Genomic DNA, 12,791 nt, shown 5'->3' with positions numbered 1-12,791 from the left:
TACAGCTGAAATTATGAAAATCATAGATAATTTTGACATTATTTTAAATAATAAGAGAGAAGACCATTCACCATTCCCTTACCATAGATATATAAAAGAAAAAAAATCATTGGTCATTTATTTTAAATATAGCAATTCAGACCATGAAGAAGGGTCACAAATTGATAAACTTTCTCAGTTATATTAAATTAATCAGCATACTATGTCTATTCCTGAAAGAATATTTTATAAAACAAGGCAATTATTTATTTATTTTTTATTTTCTTCAAATACAAGGTTTTCAATTGAAATTATAATCTAATTTACTCAATGGGTATTAAAAGTTTACAACAAAAAGTGTGATGCATCAGATAGAAATATATACATCATTTTGATATAACACACCAATGTCTATGCTCCTCAATATTTTCAAAATCATGAGTAAATTTTTGAAATTTTAAGTGTCTTAACTAACATTAATAAAGTTTTAGAGTTTTTAATAGTAAAAGACTAAATATCATATAGTCTAACATCCTATTGTTTTTGCTTTAGGGCTGTTATGAATTAATACATGTAAAGCCCTAATAACAGTGCCTGGCACCTAATATATACTTAATGTGGTCAATTATCATTGAATACCTATCATGGCCCAGACTTTGGGGTATGTGGATAAAGCTGTGGAAAACAAAACAACACCAAAAAAACATATAAAGGTCGAATTTTGACTGATTGCTCTGAAACCACATCTAAGACTTTTGAGTGTAGCCCATAAGTTCTAAGTGTTTTTGTAATATAAATTGGTAACATAAGGTATGCGAAGACTCACTGACTGGGCTCAAATCTAAGGTCCTCTACTTACCAGTTCCATGAATATGACCTGAGGAAAGTCATGAGCACCCTGGGATTCAGTGTCCTTATTTTTAATAATATTTGACACATGGGATTGTTGTAAAGAGTAAATATGATAGAAATATTAAAGTTTCAGATGTAAAATATATGCTGGATACATATTACATCAAAGTAGTGGAGTTATATGCATTTCAGAATAAACCTTAATTTACATAAACTGAAATATGTGTGATTTGTGAATTACTACCAATGTGATAGTTTTTTTTTCTTTAACAATATGCAACTTCTAAACAAGAGTAGAAATTTGAATTATCCATTTTCTCTCCCACCCACCATTGAAATGAAACATGATAATTTCAGCTTTTTCATCAACACTGAGGACAATTTGAAGACTCTTAGATTTATTAATACTGAGGGTATTAGTTGTACTTTATAATGTTCCTTTGTGGAGAGTTCAGATGCATGGCTCTGGAGCTGTCAACACCGGCTGAACTGGGTACCAGTTCCAAAAGACATTTCTAAACAACTCTCTTTTGGCCTCATTATGTTATGTTCCACATAGATATATTGCAACCTAATGCACCACCTGACACTTCTTATGATGAAGCACCTCAGACTAGAAAAAAAAGTCATGCACTGGAAGTCTGTTATCTGATGTAAATGACAGGGTGATGGGATTTTTGCCTAAAGCAGGTAATTGGAAGACTCTACAGATAAAAACTGCTAAAATATCAAAGTTTACTGCATACTGTGCAATTTGGGTTTGAAGTAACTCAAGACACCACACAGGGAATAAAATTTATATCTAACACCATGAAACTGTCATTAAAGCACAGTAATCCCTTTCTAAGTAGTTTTATTATATATATTATGAATATTAATCTGTCCTGATTTAAACTGTGTTGACACCACCGTAGTCTTCAGATAGAACAAGAGTTGTGTTATTTTTCTTCCTTCCATGGTTTCCCCTTCACTTTTTCTATTCCATTCATTTCCTGATGGATTCATGGATAGTATGAATAAGATAACATTAATAAGTTACTCATAAATGATTTTTCAAGAGACTACTAGATTTATCATACTGAGGTTGCAATAGTGTGTTCATGTAATTGCTTCAGTCCAAATTGTTAACAGACATAAAGATAAATATTATGTTTCAGTAAATATACTCAAATAAATATGTATTCATTAAACATATTTTAATCACAAAATGGCAACAATCCATAAGGATGGGAATATTGTCCTTAAAATAATACATTTGCTAATTGAAACCAAAGCTAAGAAAGTCTTACCTTTCGAGATAACTTTCCTGGAGATTCCCTATTTTTCTGTAGATTAAGTTGAATAACAGATTTATTTTTCTGAAATATTCTGTGGCTTCCCAAATAGTGATCACTGAAAGAGAAAGAAAAAATACAGTTACTTCCTCCTATAATTTCCCCAAGTATATGTTCTCCTCCCTGACTTCATTTGCTTTTATTTTTTAAACTTAGTCTGGTTAAAAGTTTTATATCTATCCCTAGTTTTATTTATATCTATCTATCTATCTACCTGTCTATCTACTATCTATCTATCATCTATCTAATATGTATATGTATATATATATAATATATGTATATAGATATATATCTCCTCATATTGTTTTTTTAATATTTTATTTATTTATTATTTATGTCTTTTGGTTGCACCGGCTCTTAACTGCGGCATGCATGATCTTTAGTGGCGGCATGCGGACTTCTTAGTTGCAGCATGTGGACTCTTACTTGTGGCATGCATGCGGGATCTAGTTTCCCGACCAGGGATCAAACCCCGGGCCCCTGCATTGGGAGCTTGGAGTCCTACCCATGGGACCACCAGGGAGATCCTTCCTCATATTGTTTTAAATGACAGGATAGTACACGTATTTTCAAATGCATTACATTAGAAAATGACTAGACACATTTAAAATAGACATAATAAAGAATACTTAACATATTCAAAGTTACTTTCACCCAGCCATCGCAAAGCTGAGGACAACATGCTTCTGGGAGGTCTAAGTGATGTCACAGTGTTTGTGGGGACCACTGTATCAAGGAAGCAGAGCCGTGTGGTAGAAATGTTATTGGCTTTAGAGACAGATTTACTAGCTTTGTGACCTTAGGCCAATTAAACTCTCTGAAACTCAGTATTTTCCTTTTTAGAGTTGGGATATTATGTCTACGTCAAAAGTTTGACAAGCAGATTAAACAAAAAATATCCTTACACATTTCAGAAATTTCTAATGGTGTAATTATATTTTCCCGCTCCCTCCCTCCCTTCCTCCCTCCCTTCCTCTCTCTGTAAATACTTCCTAATCACAAATTAAATGATGAGCAGAATGAATTACTGATTCACCACATAGTGTTTGGAATACAATCTGATTCCACTTCTTTTAAATGAAACGCTTTTATTATATGATCTTTGTAGATTTGAATTTTGATATTTATAGTAACCTAGTCATTAAAAAGGATGAATTATGTTAATGTAGCACCTTAAGGATTTTGGTTAAACACATGAAAGATTTCAGGAGAAAAAAACACTCATTAAAAATTTGGGGCCCTTCAGGTGATGTATTCATTTATCTGGAAAACCCATTAGATGTTTGGGACCACCTATTTATAACAATGTCTGACAAATAGAGCATTACTCTGTTGATATCTACTATATTCTCTGTAAATGTTATTTTGACAGCTGCTATTTTTTAAGAAAATCCAACACCTATCCATTTTGGTGAGTGTTAGTGTTCACAGCATGTGTTCCCCCTTCTATTCCCATTCCTCCCGTTAGTCTAAACTAGATTCCTGTTCCATTGCTATCCATAGGGTTCTTATATTGTTCCTTGAGTTATTTCTACTGTGAGTCCAGACATAAGACATGGCCAGTGTATTCCCTGAGTTTCTGGAATCATTGATTCCTGCCTTCCTCCAAGGGCCATTCTCATATTCTATCACATATACTCAGGTTCCTCGTTTCATTTCCCCCAACCTTAATTCTTCTTTCCATGCTTAGAATTCTGTTTTCCTCTTCCTATTCTGGGAACCACTTTAAGGGCAGTGACCCACCTTGCTCTCAAAACTTCCTTTTCTTCAATGTGTTGAAGTCTGGACTCTGGACTCCAGTACAGTGAATTCAGCCTCAGATATGGCTACTGCTTTCCTGAACTACCTTATTTTACCTACCTGTATGTATGTCCCTTAGTAGGCTTACCATATAAAATAGATGTCCAATAGATATGAATTTCAGATAACAATGAATAAAAATTTTTAGTATAAGTATGTTTTGTATAATATTCGATCCATACTTATACTATGAAAAATTGGAATTTTTGAAATTCAAATTTAACTGAACATTCTCTATTTTTATTTGCTAATTCTGTCAATTCAACTCCCTTCTCAAAGTAGGTCCTAGTTCTTCCCTTATCTTTTGCCTCACTCTGTTTTTGTGGGTGTGTGGCAGGGGTAGGGTCTGGGTAATTATCAGATTTTGGGTAATTAACAGACTTTGGAAGGAATTTTTCCTCTATAAATTTTCTTTTTTTTTAAAGTTACATTATACGAATATAGTCTAAGGGAAAACATTTGAATTGTACTAAATTGTGCAAAACAAAAAAGGTTTAAAAATTATTTCCCTTTTTACAAAATAACAGCTACCAAGAATGTATTGCACTTTTTTTATAGGCTGACATAAATGGCCCACCACACTTACATTTATGTTAAAAATGAGGTCAATTTTATTTTAGCTGTGTCTCTAACCTTAGATAAACTTCTTTTAACGTATTTTCTGAGACTTTGCTTCCTAATCAGAAAATTTAATGTACTCCATTCATAGCAATACCATCTGCTATGTTATTATAGGTTTGTATTAACCATATTTGTTTTTAATTTTTTTCCCTTCATTTTCTGGTATTATTTGAGTCCTGAGTCTCTTTTTTCTCTATCTTTAGAGGCTTAGGAGACATAACTAATTTTAATCTTCTACTGGTTACCTATTTTTTTCTAGTAAAACATATCTTAAATCTTTTCCATTGCAACCTCAATCATTATTTATATCACACTCTCAAATAAATCTTAGAGCTTAATATGACTTTAATTTGGTTCTCTTTCATTATGTTACAATTGCCCAAGTAGAAATCATTTCAAATTTTTTCCAGATTCTTTTATAATTTACCTGATGAAATCGAGAAAAGTAGTAGATCAGTTGATCCAAAAAGTTATTAGAGATGAGAATTGTAAAAAAGACAGATATCTTAATATACTTTATTTTTAAACTAAAAATAATTAAATAGCCTGTCAATAAGCAAAGTTTTGTTGCTAGAGTAAAGCAAGCTGTTGATATAGGATGAAGGGTCTGTTGATTACAATTTTGTGCCTTTCTGTCATAAACCAAACCTATAAGTAATTATCTTTAACTTCCAGCTCCGGCTTCTTTAATGAGGAACATATACTTGAAGTTGAGGAACAACCTGAATGGAGAATTGGTTTAGATTCCTATGATTATTCTAATTTTTTGAAGTTGTTTCTTCCACACTTAATTCAGCAGTAGTAGTTTTTAATGATCTATCTGGAATGCATTTGTTGAGCAAAGAGGGATGTACAGCTCCAATTTTAGACATTTTTTCAACAAAACAATTTGCCCAAACATCCCTAATTAATGAGGACATCTTTTCATCTCTGACATTATATTTATCACATGAACAATTTTCATAAATATCTGATCTGTTTCTGGACAACTTTATCTATTTCTTTCCAATATTTTTGCTTCCTTTAACTTTCTTATCCTAATGTGATGTCTAGGATGCTTGGCACACTGTTGAATAGTAGTAATGAAAATAGACATCCTTCTCTTTTTTTTGACTTTATAAAGAAGGCATAGAATGATTAACAAATACGATATTTACTGTGTCCCTGGTACATACTTTTGTTGTCTGTTTTGTTAATGATTTTTTAAAATTATGAATAAGCTTCAGATTTTATTTAATGAGTTTTCTGCATCTACTGGATACATCATATTGAGAAGATCATTTTTTTCTTTGAATATGTTAATATATTAATTGTATCAGTAGATTTTCCCAATGTATAAGTATAATTATCTTTACATTCTTGGGTAGCTGCATCCACTGGTAGATTTAATTTGCAATTTTTAAAGTTTCTTTTTTCTACATAGCAAAATTTATATTGACCTATAATCTTAACATTTTGTGTTTAATCTTTGTTTTAGACATTACAATTAAACTAGCCTTGTAAACTGCATACACCTTTTTCTCAGTCCTGGAACAGTTCATATAATTGAGAATTATCTATTCCCTCAAAGTTTGGTGCAATTTGCCTAAAACTTCATTTTCTGCTCCCCACTGCTCTTTGTTGTATTTCACATTTATACTTCTTGAGCTAATTTTGAAATTCATGATTCCTTAGGAAATTGTCTATTTTTTTTATAAAGCTGTCAAACAGATGTCCCAAGTCCCTTCTATTTTAAATTGACATTTACCTGGGAGCTCTACAATCCGTTTGCAATTGTTCTTTCCTTTGTGTGCTATTACTCTTTCTTGTTTTACCAGAAGGTGTTTTATTGATAATTTTTCCTGTCATTTCATGAGAATTTTGGTGGGCTGGTGGGTGTATTCCCATTTTCTGTCTAATGTATTAATCCAGTTCTGAAGATATATAATTATCATTTTAATTATGGGAATAATTTTGCATGATGAGAGAGCTCAAAAACTGGAAAGGAAGGACTTTTCTGGTCCAACTCTCTCATTTTTCAAGTAAGGACACTGGGTTCAACCAAATAAGACCAGAGATTAGAACATAAATATTTGGAGTAAATATAACATACTTGAAGTTTACTTATAGATTCAAGCATTCCTGTTATAATGTGATACATGTGTTTCTTCTTGTAAAAGAGGGGATTGAGGTGTTCTGCAAATTGTGGACTAAAAATAAAAGATCTCATGGGAAAATAGGGCTGGAAGAGACCACTCAAATCAATACAGGTCTCTAATCAGAGTGTGTGCGCTTGTGCACACACACCCTCCCCCCACACACACCCCTGAGTACAAAAAGACACATCTAATTTCAAAAATTTAAAGACATACTATAGTAAATAACAAACCTGGCTTTAAAAAATGTCTTTAGCTTGGTGGAAGAGGATATAAGAAAGTTTTTTGATGCTGCTGAATATAGAGATGAGGGCAAAATGTACAAAAATTGTGGAGAATTCTTCAATAAACATTTTCAAGACAGAGCCTGAGGCCAAGTTGAGGAAAAAAACGCATGTTGGATGAATGGTCACTGGTCACTGGTATACTACTGTCGCCCTCAGCAGCTTCATGTGTACTTTGCATTCAGCCACTGTTACTTAGTGGAGCAAAACATTCATATGCCAGAAAAATTTACCAGTATGAAGGTGACTACTCTGAATAAACTAATTCATGTTACAGAAGTATGTCATATTGCAGAAGAATTTGTATTTGGTACATCTTTTTTTGGGTTATCATGTTTAAAATACTAAACAGTCCTTTTTGTGTGTGTTAGCAATAACAACTATTACTGTGCTATGTCCCTTAAGATTAAGTCTCTGATGTTATTGAAAGGACTACAGATCCTCCAATAACCCTTACACTTTCTAAGAGCTGGAAACTACTGTTCACCACTTTGCCATCACTCTGTTTGGCAAGATCACCATTTTGATTAATTTGTATTTGATGATCTAGGGCTACACTATCCAATATTGTAACTCTTAGACACTTATGGCTACTGAGCACTTGCAATGTGGCTACCTGAATTAAGATGTGCTCTAAGTGTAAAATACACACTGAATTTTGAAGACTTAGCATAAAAAAGGAATAGAAAACATCTCAATATGTTTTTAATTCTGATTACATGGTTAAATGATAATATGTTTGGTATATTGAGCTAAATAAAATATTACATTAGGGAATTCCCTGTCGGTCCAGTGGTTAGGACTCAGTGCTTTCACTGGCAAGGGTGCAGGTTCAATCCCTGGTCTGGGAACTAAGATCCCACAGGCCAGGTGGCATGGCCAAAAGAAACAAAAAAATTACATTGAAATTTATTTCCACCTGTTTCTTTTTATTTATTTTTTTAATGTGGCTAGTAGAAAACTCAATTATATTTCTATTAGACAGTGTTGATCTACAGAAAATGAAAGAGAAGAGAGAAAAAGAAAATAAAACATTAAAGAATAGAAAGAAAGGTGGTAGGTAGAATTTAGTTAGTAAATGGGATAAGGAAAATTAAATTTCTGTTTGAGGACTCTAGGTATTGGAAAAATATAGGAAGAAAGACTACCACATCAAGAGAAGGAGAAATGAAAAATATTAAAAATATTGCTGCTAAGATGGGTAACGTGGAGAGCAGAGTTCGAGCACTAAGAGAACAGGCCGCAGTAGGTATTACTATGCTTATAATGTGAACATTGGAGTTTTCTATCTCAGATTATACACACCAGGTGTTTTTCTCAATCTGGTAACATTTCAAATATGGGTGCTTAGTAGTTTTATTTAATAATAATGTAAAAAACTTCAACTGTTAAATGAACTCAATCTCTATGATATAATCAAAAGTTTAGTTTTTTCTTCATATATACTCATAAATAAAAATTCTGCACATCCATTTATTTATTCTCAACAAATATTTGCTTCCAGCTATGTGCTTGTTGCTATCTTAGGAACTGTTTTCTGAATATAACTGTCATTTAAGATGAACACCAAAAGGCTGAATCCTTGCACATAATTACTCCTATTTCCTATTCATAAGTAGCTCATATTATTTTAAAGTTTATCACATGAGCAGTTTATACATGGCAGTATGTATATATTAAGAGATTAATAATATTAACACCAAAAAGTCATGTGCAGATACTTTAAATTTGTCCTACAGGCAAAAAAGACATCCTAAATAATGTCCAACCTATGAATACTGATTCAGCCTAAGAACTCCTTGAAAACTCACATTTATCAACATTACTCTTTCATCAGGATGAATACATATTCTTATTTTATAGGATCACTAGATCTAAATTTTCTCCATTCTGATGTATAGGAAGTAGTCACAGAGATTTTTTGTGAAATATTACAGTCATAGATAGAAAAAAGTATTTTAATTTTATCTTACAAATATTAAGAGCCAGGATTGCTGACAGCTATTAAATATGTTTCTTTAAGAAAACTCAGTAATAAAGCTGACTTTTAATACTTTGGTTGACTAAAAAATATAAGGTGAGTATGACAAGATATTAAAATATTAATAATACTATAGTACTCCACAGAGCATTTTTCAGGTACTTATTTATGTACACACACATGAACACACACACACATGCATACCCACACATTCCTTTGGTATTTGCCACTTAAAAATTTCTATGATATTATATTGATATCTACCATATCTTTAGTTCCAGTGAGCTTTGTAACTAGTGGAAATGCCCTGGATTTTATGCTTAAAGTGGTATTTATTACTGGCTCAACATAGATAAATATCAGCGATATGTTGTTTTCCTCAACCAGTGCTCCTCTCATTTATAGTTATTTTGCTTTCAGGGGAACCTTGAGTAAGAAAGTTAAACTTCATGACTTGGAGAGACAAGCATAGGTGAAGTTCTAAAACTATAGCTCACAGCCATGGGGTGGTTAGTTGAGGAGGGTCATGGTTTTGAACAGAGGCCTTCGATGGAGCATAAATGGATACCAACAGCAACTACTCAAGGGAAAACTGGACCTAAAAGATCTTGCCCCATTTTTCTTAATTCCCTCCAGCCTGTAAAAAGGCAACTATCCCTAGTGCTTCTTCACTTGAATATTGCTGTATTCCTTTACGTATATAGTATACATACTTTTTTAAATTCAAAAATAAAATGAAATTGAACATATTGCAAGGGATTTTTTTTAATCTAGAGGAAAAGTTTTATAACAGCTTCCAATTTTATAGTGCCCTCTCTATTAAGCTATGTATGCATAAAAGAAAAGTAGGGCTTCCCTGGTGACGCAGTGGTTAAGAATCCACCTGCCAGTGCAGGGAACGTGGATTCGAGCCTTGGTCCAGGAAGATCCCACATGCCGTGGAGCAACTAAGCCCATGCGCCACAACTACTGAGCCTGTGCTCTAGAGCCCACGAGCCACAACTACTGAAGCCCGCTCACCTAGAGCCTGTGCTCTGCAACAAGAGAAGCCACTGCAATGAGAAGCTGCGCACCGCAACAGAGTAGCTCCCGCTCGCCACAACTGGAGAAAGCCCATGCGCAGCAACGAAGACCCAACGCAGACAAAAAAAAAAGAAAGAAAGAAAGAAAAGTAACAACAATCTATATAAATGAAGTTAATTAATACAGAGGGTCAGGACTTCCCCGGTGGCTCAGTGGTTAAGAATCCACTTGCCTAATGCAGGGGACATGGATTTGATTCCTGGTCTGGGAAGATCCCACATACCACGGAGCAACTAAGCCCGTGAGCCACAACTACTGAGCCCGTGTGCTACAACTACTGAAGCCCACGTGCCTAGAGCCTGTGCTCCAAAACAAGAGAAGCTACCGTAATGAGAAGCCTGTTCACCGCAACGAAGAGTAGCCCCTGCTCGCTGCAACTAGAGAAAGACCGCATGCAGCAATGAAGACCCAACGCAGGCAAAAAAAAAAAAAAAAAAAAAAAGAGGGTCAATAAGAAAGAAATACAGCAGTGAAGCTGGAACTTTGTATCTTTTGCAAAAATATATACTGAGCTCCAGGGAGGTTTTTTTGAGTTGTTTTATGTAAAATTTGTAATATAGTCACCAACTTGGGAGATCAAAAATATGGATTTTATTCCATTTCAAGTTTCATTATTTTTTCATTATTTTTCCTACAAATGTCCAGAGAAGAAACATTCTGTGGACTTTCCTAATACAAAACATTAGGAACTAAGATGAAAATAGCACATATAAGCCTTATTAAAGTGATATTGGCTAATTTGAAATATTATGTAATTCAGATATTCTTAGCTAATAATTTCTTTACCTTATTTAAGATAAGTAGAGCACTAGGCTATTTAAACCTCAATTAATTCAAAATTAGGGGGATTAATAATTCTTAGCTTTTAGAAGTAAACAAGACTTGAGTAAACAAAAATAACTTGATAGATGCATGTTAGCTACTACAGTTTTAGGTATAATAAAACTAAATTATTTACCTGCATTTCATTCTGATTTGCCTTGTCTTCATGGAAAAATCACGCAACAGCTTTGTGACTCTTTTCATCAAGTCTGTTGGTTAATGATGCTTGAACAATCACAAAGCTTTAAAAAAAGCATGGAGCTGAAATATGCTATAATTTTTACATGTTTCTTTCAATAATAAACATCTTTATTTAATGTAAGCTCTTTGGGGAATTGCTTTCAAATGAAGATACGTATAGAGTATTCACATACTGGGACATTTGTTCTAGTACAGTTATTGGCTAGAACCAAATGCAAGTTTGTATATATTAATATTATTAATTTTTAGTTAACTATTTATTAAAGATAACAACCACGGGGCTTCCCTGGTGGCGCAGTGGTTGAGAGTCCACTTGCCGATGCAGGGGACACGGGTTCATGCCCCGGTCTGGGAAGATCCCACATGCCACGAAGCGGCTGGGCCTGTGAGCCATGGCCGCTGAGCCTGTGCATCCGGAGCCTGTGCTCCGCAATGGGAGAGGCCACAACAGTGAGAGGCCCGCGTACCACAAAAAAAAAAAAAAAAAAAGATAGCAACTAAAGTTAATATTAAAGTGTTAGGAAGAGTACTTTGAAGGAAATCCAAAACTAAACTGAAGTAACTCAAGATACTCTTAGTGAATGATTTATTAACAGAACATGTTTTCATTATTGTGTGTGAGAGCTCTCAAAGTGATGATGTTCTTTCCTATGCTCTGACATGGTTCTGTGATTTTATAAGAAGAAAACAAAGTTATGTAAAAGAGAAACACACCTTAATCTTTATTTGCTCAAAGTAAATTAAAAAGTTATAACAGATTAGATTATAATTTGGAATTCTTAGCTGTTCTGAATGTACTGAATCAATTTGTTCAAGTTTGCTAAATGAAATACTTAATTTCATTGAGAATAAAAAGAATCATTCCACACCACCCCAGGAATATATGTAACTGAGTTTTTACTGCTAAGGGGTATAATCTATTGCCTTAAACTTTATAAAATATTACCTAGCCTTTTCCTCACTGGTACTTAATAGTCTGACTTTTACTTTGAATAAAAGACAATTCCAATTTATAATCAAATGTTTAAAGAATAAATTAATACTAATTGTAATGGGATTAGCTAAAACATTTTTTAACCTAGAAGTTTTCTTAAGATTATTTAAAAATTCTAATTAGATTTAATGTTTGAAGAGGATTTTCTTACTCTAATCAAAGGAATTCAGCATCTTCTCTCCTAGGAGAGGTCAAGAGAGAGAATAGGGACTCCAGAGTAGATAACCAGATCAGACTAATCAATGCTGGTGGTGAATCAAGAGGTAGATACTGTTTCTTAATTTAGATATAAGAATATATATGACAATTTCAAAGTAAGGTTTTTAATTACCATAGGTTTTCTTTTTCTTTTCTTTTACTTTTTTTTAGTACACTGAGTTCTACAATTCCTTGACAAGAGTCAATTAAATAATAAAGAAAAGTTTTGTTTTGTCTTGTAAGTCAAGGATATAAAATGTGGCCATAACTGTAAGCAATAGGCCCAAGCAGAATTTTTAAGAAAGATTACTTACTTTCTCCTTATGCGGCTTACTATTGACAATGCAGTCATGACTTATTCAACTATAGCTTTTAGGTGCAGTACATTTTATTTATTCTGCAGTACAGAAGCTGGTAAGGAAAATTGTTTTTAAGTTGAATTAGAAAGTAAGACTTATAACAAGACTTTTGAGAAAAGAAATTACTCAAATCACATAGATTAGGAGT

General features: G+C 33.3%; 1 protein-coding gene across 3 annotated transcripts in view; it reads right to left on the bottom strand.

Annotated features, from left to right (window-relative positions):
• The window catches only part of PIK3C2G (phosphatidylinositol-4-phosphate 3-kinase catalytic subunit type 2 gamma), a 301,036-nt gene that overhangs the window by 266,050 nt on the left and 22,195 nt on the right, over positions 1–12,791 (bottom strand). For all 3 annotated transcript variants that reach the window (XM_060112830.1, XM_060112831.1, XM_060112832.1), the window contains exon 5: positions 2,121–2,223. In XM_060112830.1, the coding sequence (XP_059968813.1) occupies positions 2,121–2,223 (103 nt within the window). The remainder of the gene's footprint in view (positions 1–2,120; positions 2,224–12,791) is intronic.

This window comes from Mesoplodon densirostris, chromosome 11, assembly GCF_025265405.1.
Source record: "Mesoplodon densirostris isolate mMesDen1 chromosome 11, mMesDen1 primary haplotype, whole genome shotgun sequence".
In the NCBI taxonomy this organism is placed as follows: Eukaryota; Metazoa; Chordata; class Mammalia; order Artiodactyla; family Ziphiidae; genus Mesoplodon; species Mesoplodon densirostris.
Note: the sequence above shows the minus strand (reverse complement) of the source record. Positions and strands in the feature narration are given on the sequence as shown.